The sequence below is a fragment of the Poecilia formosa genome, unplaced genomic scaffold (genome assembly GCF_000485575.1).
Source record: "Poecilia formosa unplaced genomic scaffold, Poecilia_formosa-5.1.2 Scaffold61, whole genome shotgun sequence".
Classification (NCBI taxonomy): Eukaryota; Metazoa; Chordata; class Actinopteri; order Cyprinodontiformes; family Poeciliidae; genus Poecilia; species Poecilia formosa.
Window position 1 is genome coordinate 2,266,222 of NW_006800000.1, and position 14,758 is coordinate 2,280,979.

The following is a 14,758-nucleotide window of genomic DNA, read 5'->3' on the forward strand; positions in this document are numbered from 1 at the left end:
GGGAGAATATCCCTCAAATCAGTGTGCAACGAGCGAGACAAGCAAAGATATGAGACAACACAACTATGTATTTTCCAAGTCTTATAATTACTCCTTAACATAATATGTACTCTTCTAGACTGTAGGAGTTGATCAAAGTACTTCTAACAAGCATGGGCATGAACAGAAAGAACACACAGGCTACACAGAAAAGCTAGGGCTCGGTGAGATTTGAAACAAAGACCTCGCCTTCAGGTGATGGCCGTGAAGAACAGAGCTGGAAGACGACGCAGCCAAGGCTGAAACAAAACATTATGTTGACCATGGCTATGCTGGTGTTTTAGACGAAGTGGAAACTTGGAGGAGGGCAAAAATAAAACCCAGTTTAAATGGACTTTCCATTTGTTCCATCCATCCAACTTTTGGCTCTGTGTAGCGTAACAGGAGGCAGGTGCAGCTCATACACTGTTGTATCACAAACATGCCTCATTTTAACCTGCTAGATGAGTGACGCTCATCAGAATAGTTTATCTAATACAAAATAAACATTGGAGGCCATGTCAGTCAGTGTTAGAGCAGGTGAGACTATATTATTATGCACTAATAACAAGTTTGATTCCCGGCCTCAGGTTGATTTCCTGCATGCCTTCTCCTACTCTCTCTGCCCTTCTTCATGTCAAGCTACTAATGAATAATGTCCACTAGTGCCACAAAACCATGAACAATGTCTTGCATGTACTCACCAGTCAGTGTTTTAGGTATACCCTGACATTTACTTGTAAACACAATTCAGTAAATCACGAATTCAACTCATTGCATTTTCTCTTCTAGACATGGCAAACACAACATGCTGAAGAAGTTCAAACTGAGAAAGATTGAGCACCGTTAAGAAGCCAAAGGCAACCTGAAGATTGTTATTGAACATCTCTATCCCTTTAGGACCACAGTACGCCCATACGCTGACGGATGCTTCCAGCAAGATAATGCATCATGTCACAAAGCTCAAAACATCTTAAACTGGCAACGACTTCATTGTACTCCAGGGGCCTCTGCAATCACCAGATTTCAATCTAGTAGAGGATTCTCCTCAAGTGCAGCTGACAAATCTGCAGCAACCGTCAATATAAACCAAAATCTCTGAGGAAGGATGTTTACCACAGCTTGTTGAATCTAAAACGGTGAAGGAGGAAGGCATGTCTGAAGGCAAAAATGGATCCAACCCGCTATGCCACCAAGACTTACCTGAAAAAGTAGCTAGAGGGTATGATCTCAAAAAGAAAATCAAACAAGCAGACTTCACCAGGTTGTCATATCCTAACCGGCCACATGATCTTTGAAATGTAATGTCTCTGGGTTGTTTATTGGTTCTGTATTAGTGATCGTTTTGGTGTGTTCAGGAGGCTGAATAAATGGCAGAAAAACCAAAATTAGTACAAAATTAGCTCTGCTTTCTTTAAGGTCATGTGAATTTTTTTTATTGTGTCTTTCCAAGCCTTGGAGCACACTAAGCTACATACACATTTTGAAATATGTCACTAGGTAAATATACGTAAACTAATCTAATTAATAAAATGAACAGCAAACTATAGAGATGAATTGTAGTTTTGAATACTTTTAATTTCAGTAATGGTATCACACACCTTTGGGCAACAAATATAAAAGGCACTTTTACTCAGTAGTTCTCATCTTTTTTTTTTTTTTTACTGATATACATATAAGAAAACTTTTAACATTTATAAAATATCATGTCCCAGTTTATTCCAACATTTCTCACAACTGTACAGCTTCATTGAGTAGTAAATCTACAAACCTGAGACACTAAAATAAAAATAATTACAGGTTTCGAAAGCTTGCTACACAGTAGCAAATTTAAAAAAAAAAAAAAAAAGCAGGTCAACGGAAATCTGACTAAAATACATTTACCATAAAATATACTAAATATACCATCTTGTCAAGTATGCAAAATATCTGCAACCTATGGCTGATCTCGTTGGTGAAATAAAATGTTTAACATTTAGGATGAAATGATGGCCGCTCATCAGAGGACATCATGGCTCAAAATGAACTTATCCAACCATGCAGCGCTTTCCTGCTTCTTATCCTTTTCACACAGCGCTGATATGCAGCCAGATACACACAAAACGTACTCTGAAAAAGACTCCAGTATTTTCCTTCGGCACACGATCATAGCAAGTTGCTAAACAACACATTTGCGATGAACCATTTCTGTCCGGTGCATTTCTGCAGAGCCAGTTGGTAGCCAAACTCATTGTCGCTGTTCACCACAAGCTCTAGGCATCTCTTTGATTTTCTGTTCTGAATAGATCCTCCCTGAAAAAAAAAAAAAAAAGATAAAAGCAGGCTAGTTAGAATTGTGCTGGGCTCGGGAAGAGCAATTTGAGCAGAATGCAACTTCCCCTCTCTAAACCCACACTGCTGTTAAGGAATATCAATGTAAACTGCAGAAGTGCCTTCCTCGTCGGGCCCAACAGATAATGCCAACATAGTTAAAGGCAAAGAATCAGAAAGAATAGGAAACACACTTTCTCAGATTATTGACAAAATGAAAACATGTAGTGAAGGAGGGAACTGACTTCATGTTTACGTTCAGGGCCAAAATTTCAATATTAGGATTTAACGGATAATACAAAAAATGCTAAAGAAAGATGCAGAATAAAACAGTCTATAGCTATATGATGGCCAGAGTCTGAACAGAAAGAGCCCATCATATGGCTAAAAGCCCTACACCGAGCTCTGATCAAATGAAGCAGTAGTTCCTTATTACAGTGTCAGGGTTGACCAAAGAGGAGGCCTTTAGCAGTCAATACAGTGTTAAGAGAGTTGTACAGAGAGAGCTCTGCTCTTCACTGAAGGGGATCTGAAAGGTGTGGGAGGAAAAATGCACAAGAATGTGACAGCTTATAAAGACTGTGATATAAATTATTCTTGGTGTTTTTCTACACAAGTTTGGCTTTTCTGTGAAAGCACCAACAATATTTATAATACGTAACAGATTCACAGCAAATGCTGCAATCCTTTATTTATGGACCGTTATGTGCGGACGGCTTGTGCCAAATCGTGAATCAATGCATCCAGTAAACCACAATCTATTAAGACCTTAACTTGTTTTGTCTCTTTAAACCAAATGGCCATCCGACAAGAGCAGAATACAGACAAACACATTGCACCAATCAATCATAGCATTTTGGACTCTGATGGGTAAAGTCAATCATGATTATCACTTAAACCTGTCACCCGTTAGGCAGGCTACGTTCACACTGCAGCCTGAAGTGACCCAATTCAGATTTTTGTCAAATTGGACTTTTTTGGCGAGGTCGTTCCAAATATATGCGACTTGTATGTGATCTCCAGTGTGAACTGGAAACGACCTGAAAGTGTCCTGCATGCGCAGAAGAGGGCGCAATAATGTCACAGATAGAGAGCGTGTTCAGTGTTTGCGGAAGTAAACGTGGATGCTATCGATGGAGCATAGCTTATGATTTTGAAGTTGTTGTCCGGAGCCAAGAGATAAACAACTTAATCCTCATTATTGTCCGTCGTCGTTGTTTTCCTTCCTGGTTGCTCGTATCAGGATGCAGAATAATGACGTTTGTCGAGTATCGATGTTCAGGTCAGATGTATGCGACCCTGGCCACACAGATTCAGGTCATGTTTGAAAAGATTGGATATGTATCGGCTATCCGAGTGGTCAGAGTTGCATTCACAAAAATTCCGACCTGTGTTGTTCAGACCATCGTGAAACGATCAGATTCAGGTCGCACTAAGGCACAAACAAATCTGAATTAGGTCACTTTGGGCTGCAGTGTGAACACAGTCTTAGTTATGATGTACAAGGCAGTAAGTACTCATTGGGTCTTCAAAGTGGATGAACCAGCAAGTCATGAGAGGGTGTTTTCTGTCTGCAGTGGTCAGAATCTATCAAATGTGCTGCAAGGGAAGGAAGTGAAAGTTGTGAACTGGCAACAGTGTGGGAGGCCAAAGCGCACTGATGGATGTGGAGAGAAACGTTAAGCCTGAGTGAACAGTCAGTGGTGGCATATGACTGCTTGTACTGAGCCAGGTTCTGCTGGAGGTTTCTTACCATTAAAGAGTTTTTTCCTCTCCACTATCACTACATGCATGCTCGATATGAGGGATTACTTTAAAGACAACAACACTTTTCTGTCGTCACTAAATGTTTGTCCAGGAGGAATGAATGCTGAAAGTCAATGACTTGATGTGTGTGATCTGCTGGGTTTCCTTAGATGAAATGTTTTAAACTATTTCAAATAATTAACTGAGCTTAATGTACTGTTTGATAACTAGGAACAACTGGAATTTATGTGATAAAACTGAAATTATTATTATTTTTTTGTTAAGTGCCCCAACATTACATTTAATATGAATTGATGCCATATAAATAAACTTATTGAATTGAACTGAATAAGAAATACAGTAACTGAAACTACTAAATAAGTTAATCCTGTTTGGTATCAGAATACACAGTCCCTCACAGATTGTTGAGTATTGCACTGCACAGGCGTAGACCAATAAAGATGTCCATAGTGGTTATAATGATGTGCTTTATTGGTGTATCACCACAAAGTTGAAAGGAAGCTTGCACAGACTTTTATTATACACCTTTATCATACACAAAGAAACTCATCACTTATGCCTACATGCAACCACGACTCACTGACACTTAGCTGCACTCTTTCCTAGTGTCCATCTGTCCGTCCGTCCTCCCACTCAACCCGCCCACTATACCCCCTACTTCTTGCAGGGTCGACCCTGACAGGACAAGGAGGTACATAAAGGAACAGGCAGAGTTCACCCAAGACAGGTTTCCAGAATTTGAATCAACAAAATTAATATAAAGACATAAACATGAAATTAGCTTGAATTCTGCTTGGGCTGTAGCTTCTTGAATATTGGCTACATTCACTGATACCCATAAGTTCTTCCAGCAATGACTCATGCTGATGGAATTTGTAGGAAGGAAAGGTTACGAAAGCTGAAGCAATGACTGTCTGCTTGAAACATATGCATAGAAAATATTGTTTTCTGTTTACTGCAGACATCAGCCCTGAATCTGATTATGAAAAGTTGCAAAAATATTCTTTCACGCTTCTTTAAAATAGGTTTCTTTTGTTGTAACACACTTTGTTCTCAGGTCTTTGTTATGGACCTTACTTGGCCCTGACAGACACTGTCTCAGTCAATAATAAAAGCAGAAAATTACCTTTACTGGTTGTTGTGCCTCTTGTGATGTCATCGACAAAATATACAAAAACAAAGCTATTTTTTTCTCGATAATGTTTTTTGTCAGGTTATATTTTGCAAAAGCATGCAGTGAAATAACACACTTCATCACTTAGCAGTTTTATTATTACTGTACATCTGTTAATGAAAAAAATACACTACAGTAATAGTTGCTTTTAGAAAATATTTTTAAAAGTTTTATTTTAATTTGTCTTCAGTAACGTATTAGAAACTAAGAAGAGTAAATGCAAAAGTTGCCAAGTGGAAAGTATAGTTTTGTTGCACTATGCTGATCACATTTTGAAAGTCTGATCATAGCAGGACAGTTGAGTTTTTCTTAACATTGACAATGTCACTATTTACAGAAAGATATCAAGTAATGAAAAAAAACGTCATTCAGAAGGATTTCATTGCACAACTTTCCTATTGTTCACAAATTTAACTTGTCAGCTCTCATTTAAAGTTTTCACGCTCAACTTTCAAGAATTGAGAGATAATTTTTCAAACGTGAGGAGCAAGTCCAAAATGAAACTCTGAATGACTAAGTCTGTACAATGAAATGCTGAGTTGCAGCTTTGCTCCTTTGTTCGTACAAGTCTCCAAATATTTGCTGATCAGTGAACGTGAGAAGATCTAATTTATGCCACAGTCTGTGGGGTTTAAACTGGATTTTCTGTCTTCCTGGTAGAACAATGGGTATTTGTATGTAATGAATAAAAAGGCATTCCTTCAAATCAAACAAGTCTGACTAATCTGCGTGCACATCTATACACATTACATTCATTCTGCAAAGCACAACTTAAAGTCAATCACAATAAGTGGATTTCGTGGTGACTAAAAGAAGAGAAACAATCTTGCAGCTTTAATGGAAAAAGATTAAAATATCTTGAGTCATGAAGGTTTCCTGCAGACTGGTGTGGTATTTGTAACGAGATCAAATAAACCCTCTCCTTTTCTTTGCAGATCCTTCTGTTTCGTAAAGTTGCTTTGGCTGCATCAAAGCGATCTATTTCCGTTTCAGTTCAACACTTTGCACATGTGCAGTCACAACCATGTCAATAATTGATGCCACATTTCGGAGACATGATAAGCTTCAGCCTCGCTGACACGCTCCCACAGCGCTTACTGCATTATGCAGCGCTAACTAAAATAAAGATCAGTGTGAAGATCTGTGACATCCGAGCTCGAGCATGAAAAAGCTTTCTGCCGATGACGGTGTAAAACCAGGCAGACAAATGAGCGGTGGCAGTGCAACGTCGAGAAGGTCAGAAGGATGATGTTTTTGTTCTAAAACAGGCCTAATTTCAGAGCACTTACATGGAATAAGTCACATCTTACTGCTAGAGAAACGGAAGGCTGTGATTACTGCGGCAATGACAGCCTTCAGAGGCCACAAAATGTATCTACCAGCTTAATTGCTATTATCGGGTATGCAGTGAGATGTCCGCTGGTTCTGTTAAAATAGCTTATAGTTCCAAAGCTTGAAATCTCAAATGCATAGTTTCAGTGACTCACAAAATAAACGGCTCCATAAAATGGGAATCCAATATTTTCAAGCACCTGCCACGAAAAAAAAGAATACAAAAAACTTTAACCATAGGTGTTTTTAGAGTAAACAGTTTTAAGGAGTCTGTGCAGGCCAGGAGAACTGCTGTAGTTCCTAGCAAAACTTTTAAAATCACTAAGTTCTTCTCTTACTATTCTATATTATAGGCAAGTGTTGAGGCACGGTTGCAAAGTAGTATTAGCCCATTGACTTTGCAGTGGTCTGTCCTCTCAGTTTTCACTTTCCCTTTTGATCCAGACATAGTATCACAAATGCAGAGTAAGATAATTTAGATCATACCCAATGTCATGTCACTATAGTCACTTCACCTGTTTTACATGCACTGTCTGCTAGGTGGCGCAGTAGCCCAAACGAAGCATTACGCAGCTTCTGCTCATGAATGGAGCAATTGGATGGAAAGCTGAACGGCTTCATGAATCTTCGTCTTGCAATCACTGCTATGTTGTTTGTTGCATGCCAGCGTACTGCTAATAAGTTTGGTTGTTGCCATGTGAGTGTGCCTTCTTTGGCAGCCATCTTGTGTTGTAGCTAAAAAGGATGTCTGCTTCAAAAGCACCTGTTTTATAAGGACGTTTGATTGGTCAGCATAAATTATGTATGTGGATATGCATGGCAAATGTTGACATATTTGTCTACGTTAACCTTGTTTTTCTTTTTTCTTCTCTGGAAGCCCGACGTGATTGGCCAATTTGAACTGAGGAGGTGAAAGTGTAGTAAAGTTGACAGCATGTTTTAGGAATCGTCACCTGAGTAAAGAGCCAGTGGAGCTTCATACGCTTGGCTGCGGCGTAGCTACACTCAATGAGGCGTGGCCTGCCGTTTACATCCACCAGGCACTTGTTGTCGTCGTCGTCAACGGTGGGACTGAGCAGTCCGACAAGGAACTGCTGGTTACTGGTGTAGTACACATTCTGAAAGAGAGACCACATGCTAAAGTGAAAAAGTGTTTGCTCACCGTTGACATTTAGCTGCTCCCTCACCCAGAGCTCCACATGCCCATAAAGGTGCTTAACTGTGCAGTAAATGAAGCTAGGTCATTAAGGATGAAACAGACATCTAAGGCTAAAAATACCCCGCTCCTGGGTGAATAGAACATAAGAAAGGACCAGGTGATGCAAACAGGCTCTTTATTTATTCAGGATAGGAGAGAAAAATAAGTAATTACACTCATTCTGTTGGAATTTTCTTATGATAAGCTGGAAAAAAAGCCGCAAATTATTTGCAAGAATAATGCAAAACCGTGTAATGTATTTACAAAGCCTGCCGTAGTCTGACTTCAATTAACAATAAATTCTTAGTGCCAAATGAGTCTTTTAATTCACTCCTGTGTGCAAATTTAAGATCCAGAAGGTAAGTAAAAAAAGAACAGAAAGAGGGTTTGATTTTACAGAAAATGTCCAGGGTTCATTTTTGTGGTTGAACAAATTTTTTTAAATCAGTCAGTAAAAAGAGAGAAAAATACTCAGGGAAGCTTAAAGCAAAAAGTAGTAATTTATGTGGCAGAACTTTATCTTCTTTTTCTCTCTCCCACTCATCATCCGATGACCCCACATATTTAGCAGATGACCTGCTATAAGGGCGTAACACGCCTACGATGACTGGACCACTGTGTCTAACTGTGCACTGCTGAGAGCCGGCAAAATTAGCTGCCCGCCTCCACCTCAACTAGCAAGAACAGTCAAAGAAAATTAATAATAATGTCACAGGGAACCTTTTCATGCATACTGTGTGCTTCTAATTTACTGTATATTATTGCTCTGCATTGCTCTGAATATTCTAAATATGTCTTTGCTTTTTTTTTTTTTGTAAAAAACTGATGAAAGCGATGAAAACATGAACTAACTGGTTAGTAAATTAAGCATGATATGGAGCGAATAAGGAAAATAAGATACTATAGTAAATGTATCATTCACAATATACCCAAAACAATTTAGAGGGGTATTTGCTTATTTTCTTTGGCAGCAAAAAATATGTAGATATTCTTTCACTCTAATCTTATTTCTCATTCTTTGCCAAAAGAGCCTCCTTCACACCAGACTTTTGTTTTTAAGAGACAGCAATGAGCAAGCTGTCTTTCGTGTGGCTTTTGTCTTATGCTGCTCATTTTTGGAGTAGCTCAGGCTGCCGGGCCGAGTATGACGTTTTTGTCTATTGTTTTTGGCTTTAAGACCATGTTTTTTTTGTTTTTTTTTGTCATACGTCTGCTGACAATCTGCAAGCTTGGCAATACTCTTCCTTCCATATGCGGCGTTTCTTCCAGCATAATTATCTCCTTTGTTTGCAACCACTACTTAAACACAATATCTGAGGTGTTCTCGAAGCTTGCTCAAGAAAAAGCTACTTATAGTGACACATTTATGACATACTACAAAAAAAACATCGCAGTCAACAGTGGAGCAGGTTAAATCAATATGGAATCTAATACTTCTTGGTGATGCAACATTAAAACTCAAAGATGATCCAAAGCAGTTTATGGTCTCCTTGTCTCTCTCCAAGAGTTTTTTAAACCAAACTAGCAGCATTGCTACACCAGGGCAAGTGTTTTCTTGGAAACAGTCGAATCCCCAGCTGATGACAGGAGGTCCTTTCTGATTCTGAGGTGGGAGAAAATGCAGTGAGTCCCAGTCAAAGCATGAAGCCAAATCTCCCTATTCTCAGTGCAAACTCCCATTGATGGCAGATCCCATAAAGAGAAAGCAATAGAAAACTTGTTCTTGGTGCAACTTACATTGTTTTGCCTTGGGCAACTCCCTACATGACCCACAGCAAAAGTCTCCACTGGTGGGAGCTGACTGTAGTATGAGCCACTTGAAGCAGAAAACATGTTCAAAGAACTAAGAACCAGCATAAATCTAGCATTTGGCTGTGGTTCGAACTTCTCCTTCAAAAGTCTCACTAATTTAGACTGAGAACGAGTCAATGGAACCCAGTATAGTTTATAAAAATAAACCAAGACAAGAAAAACACATTCAACACGCATATAAAGTCAGATCGTCATTGAAATAGTAAGGGGTCTCTCTAATCGTTTTTTGTTTGTTCAAATGTTGCCTATCATGCTGACCCCCAATCAGAGGAGCTGATAGCGTGTCCGTTAAAATAATAGTTTCAAACTGAATTTATAAACGCAGATTGTGATACTGTTCACACTGTTAGTAACTGAAGCTGTTGTTGGTAAACCCTTAAAAATCCAGATCATAGGTTAGATGTAGCGGCTAGCTTTGCAAAAGAAGGTTCACAAATACTGTTACATTTCTATATGCAAATCCTTCATTTCCAGGAATAACCAGATACATTTTGACTACATAGATGAACGGTGAAGCTCCACAGAAACTCAGAATACAACAGAGGGAGGATGAAACATCTACTGGCAAAGATACGTCTTTGTGATATGACATCCGCTGGCAAACCAGCGTTAATCTGCTTTTATTTAAGTGAGGAATCACGTGTAGCAGCACATGTAATGTGGTGAAAAAAGAAAAAAAAACACCCCCCAAAGAAATCTCTGTTTTGTTTCTGATGTGTTCATTTTTTGAACAAAACGGAAAAAAAGTTTTGCAATCACCGAACGAGGCTGTAAGTTTGAATCAGGTTTTAAATCTGCACCGCTGTGATGTCATCAGCACAGGTGAAATAAGACTGAAAATGTGTCCTGCAGATTCCTCTGACTGAGCAGAACAATGGGAGATCTCTGTCTCTAGAAAAGTTTAACAATGTCTGAAAGCAATCTGTTCAGATGTAATGGGATGGAACAATCAATATGAGCTGGAAGAGGCAGGAGAAAATAAATGATTATCATGCTTTGCTAACACTTAAAACTCCTGGTTATTTAGCTGAAATATATCCGGAACAAGCGGTTCAGAGAGTTTAGGACATTGAGTAATGAGAACTGAGAAAAAAACCCGCCTCTTATAAACAAGCTGTTATGATCTCCAAAACTACGGGGCTGAAATTTAGTCTAAATGTTTTTACTCTCTTATAATGCTCTACTAAAAAGACATCTTCTGACAGAAAAACTGAAAACAACACAATAATGTTAATAGTAAGTTTTGTTGGGGGGGGGGGAAATGCAATTTCTATTCAGTAAGTCCTGAGAAGTTGATTATGATATTTTGTTAAAAGTTACTAAAAAGCAAGGGAGTGCTTTTTTTCTGAGAGTCTACCGATGGAGGCAGATGAAAAAAAACTAAAGTTGTATCACAGAAGAACAGAGAGAAAGAAGGATATAAAGACAGGGCTCCAACCTGTGGTGTCATCCCATGACACAGATACAGGATGGGGACGTTGTCGTTGTCGGGTCCCTGGTCCAGACACAGATCGTTCTTCAGAGAGTTTCTCAGCTGACAAAAAAGAAACGTACATAAAAAAAAGAACATTGTTTTACAGAGGTATAAAACTGTGACTCTGTTTGACCAGATATTTGTAACAAATGTTGTAACAAGTAACACATCCACTTCTGACGCACTGTCTAATTTTTTACTCTACATACTGGGTGAAAAGCAGATTAATAGATGTTTATCTTCATAAATCCACCGTATCCAGCAAACTGGTTTTTATTTGTCACCTGAAACAACAAATAAAGTCTGGCAACAAATAAAGCCATCTAATGGGACGCAGTACAAAAAAAAAGAAATTAACTAACTAATAAAATACTCTTTTCAGGCAGTAAAACACTTGTTACTTTATTATAAGATATATTTAGAATATTGAAGTTAAAAAAATAAAAAATTCAACCCTTACTGACCCCAGAATCTGGTAAAACCAGCATACACAATAATTTGGCCTTAAAATCCTGTGTAAATAAGATATCATCCAACAAACAGGCCCCAGTCCACCTGTTTTATTAAATAAGTCTGAAAAGTCACAATTATGTATTATGTTGTCATCCATAAGTCTGTCAACAAATCATTGAAATGAAAAACATAAAAAGAGAAAGAAGTGTCGACGAAGGAAGTTTATTATATCACGGGGGATGGGAGTAATGAAAAAAAAAATAGTTTGTAACATGTTACTTCAGAACCTGGGTGGGATTTACTTTGTAAATTATCAATGCAACACATGCAGACAGAGGTCACTTCATCCATAAATTCCCCTAATTCCTGCAGAGCATTATTCCCCATCTGAATTGGAGGGATCGTTAAGTTTTCAGCAGTTTATTTTAGTAATAAAAATGTTTCCAAGAATGTAAAAATGTTTGCAGCCACAGAGGGAATGAAAGCTGTTCATGCCTCCCACCTTAACTGTGATTCACATAATATAAAAACTGAATCAAAATTCAAACGTACAGAAGAAGCTTGAGTGGGTTAGAACATCCAAAATGAGAAACGTATTCAGAATCTGCTTAAAGTCAATTTTGCGTTATAAAAATGCAAATCAGATGAGATACGCTTCGTGAACATGACTCAGTCTTCCAGGCCCAAAGGAAAATTATTCATGCTCGTCATGACAAAGGTCTCCCTGATTGCAAGGTACAAAGTGCACAGTGGGAAGCTGCAGGGATAGTGGTTTTAGAGGAGAGAAAAATAGGCAAACACGGGTGATAATAAAAACACATCTGGGAATGATTTCAGCTCCCAGCTTGCATTGGAGATAAATACTTCTATCTGATAATCAGCAAACCCACAGGTACCTTCACTGTTAGGTAAACAACACAAGACCAGACATTTTGAATGCAAGGGAAAAAAAAAAAAACAGCAAACAAACAGAACTGATTGACACCTGTGAATGCATAGCCACATTTAAAACCCATTTGGGCTCCTGTAATGAATGTTGTATTTCAATGAAAGGTTTGAATGATGTCTGGTGATAAAAGAGGTTTAAGACAAACCTTCAGATTCAACTCAACTGCTCTGACATCATCAGTGCAAAAAAACAAAAACACGATTGAGTTAAAATGACAACTCATATATTCGCCTTCCTGGGACAAGGATGGAGGGTCGGGGTAACCGAAGCCTGGAGACGCACGATTACATGACAGGTTAATAAAACACCACAAAACATTATGACTAGAGAAAGTTAAAGTAACTGCTTTGGTTGTTCTGGACAATTTGTGTCCTGGGATTCACGTGACCTGTAAACTACCTGGGAACTCATGTATTTGCAGGAGAAGCATAATCCATAAAGATGCAACACGATGCATAGGGGTCTAGAGATTTATTAATGGCATCCCATCATTAATTGCTTGAGCTCTTTTGGTTTAGCAATAAAAGAGTGAAATCCTCAAATGGGTTTAAATGGGTTTGTTATCATTTATAGCTCACATTGTAGGATTTGGAGAAAGAAAAAACTAAATTACTTGTAGGGGGACTTGATTAAAAAATTTAATTGAGTTTATTGCTTGGCCTGTAATTAAGTAATCAGTTATATGGAAAACCACATATTGACAAAATACAATTTTCAGTTCCAAAGCCCTTTGTGGTGCTAAACTATTGAGCGCAACAATAAAAATATTTGTTGTTTTATTTTGTTTTTTAAGTTATCCAAACATCAGATAGGAGCAAAATACAATAGCGCCTACTCAGCCTCAACCGTTTCAGGAATCCTTTATTGTTCATGTACCTTCATGTAATTTCTTTAAAAAAATAAATAAAAATCCTTCCAGATTGTTATTTCAAGCAAAACTATTTTTAAATTATCTTATTCTCATGTAAGTATTTCATTATGCACTTTTTAAAGATATAAATGCAAAAATACTTTGAAATAATTTTATGATATCTATTTAACCACATTAACCAAAGTAACAATTTACAAAACTGCTTGCATGGTCTTAAATGTTAACGTAGAGTAAAGTTAACATTTAAGAGGAGAATGTGTTTCCTTAAACTGGTACTTTTGTTTCAATTTATGTTTATAATACTTCATTTAAACCTGCAAAATATCCAGAAGAAAAAAAAACACAATGCCTGGCAAAAAAAAAAAAAAAGAAAAAGAAAAAAAACTCAACTCAAATTAAAATCACAAGACAGGTTAGCATGACAGAATTATTTCACTTTAGTTCTGCGGAAAACTTAAACAACAAAATGTCATCATAGATTATAGTAAAAAAACAAAACAAAACCCTGTTCTCTCTTGCATTAAATGAGGTCAACATTCAGCAGCATGTAACAAATCCTCAAGCCATCTGGACCGACTGCAGACCATCAATTGCCTGTGACAAATGTAGAATAATGAAGTAAACTCAACTGAACAAATTATTCTAAAGACGCCGGTTTATTCTTCCTCTGTGTAAGTCCACTGCATGTCAGGTTATAAAATATATAAAAATATCCATAGGACACAAAAAAAAAATCTCTGCTTTTACAGTGCAGTTTGTGTGCCAGTCTGTGTTAGGATGCATCGTATTGATGCAAGGTGGGAGGACTGTGGAAATAAAGCTATTTGAGAACAACTAGAAATGGGTAAATAGAAGCGCAGCCAGCTTGTCCTGCTGGCTGTCAGTACTTCTGTCAAACATGGCTGCAAAGCCCTTCAAGGGAATGTATTTCACGTATAAAGCTAGATTTAGTTAATTTATCTCTTTATCAATGCAAAGAACAAAAAAAATCCAATGAAAACATGCAAGCAAAGCAACGTAAAATGTGCAGTAAATTTATGCATCATCAAAGCAGCATGGTGGATTTAAAGGATTTGCTTGGGCACAGCTATAGGCATGTTCTGGTTTATTTTAGACACGGGATTAAAGCTGTGAAGGAAAGGAAAGCTTACAACTCCATATGCGATGGTGTCGCTGTACATCCTCATCTCGGGGTAGATGTTGACCAGGTACCAGCGGAAAGTTTTGCACTGCAGTCTCTTCCTCAATGCTTTTCTCTCCGAGATGTTTCCGATATCAATCCCTGAGTCCTGGATCAAAAGAAAGAGCATTCATACACAAAGACATGGACATGCATGTAGAGACAAAACAAAACAGTTCAAAAGGTTTGCCCAGAGGTAAATCATGCAACATATTAGTGA

The 14,758-nt window shown here is 38.0% G+C and overlaps 1 protein-coding gene across 3 annotated transcripts in view; it reads right to left on the reverse strand.

The window, feature by feature from the left end:
• Positions 1-1,575: 1,575 nt before the first annotated feature.
• Positions 1,576-14,758, reverse strand: part of galnt18b (UDP-N-acetyl-alpha-D-galactosamine:polypeptide N-acetylgalactosaminyltransferase 18b) — a 91,053-nt gene continuing 77,870 nt past the window's right edge. For all 3 annotated transcript variants that reach the window (XM_007554112.2, XM_016672491.1, XM_007554113.2), the window contains 4 exons: positions 14,510-14,647; positions 11,050-11,145; positions 7,555-7,719; positions 1,576-2,310 (listed from right to left, as the gene is read on the reverse strand). In XM_007554112.2, coding sequence (XP_007554174.1) covers positions 2,164-2,310; positions 7,555-7,719; positions 11,050-11,145; positions 14,510-14,647 — 546 coding nt within the window. In that variant the 3' untranslated portion in view covers positions 1,576-2,163. The remainder of the gene's footprint in view (positions 2,311-7,554; positions 7,720-11,049; positions 11,146-14,509; positions 14,648-14,758) is intronic.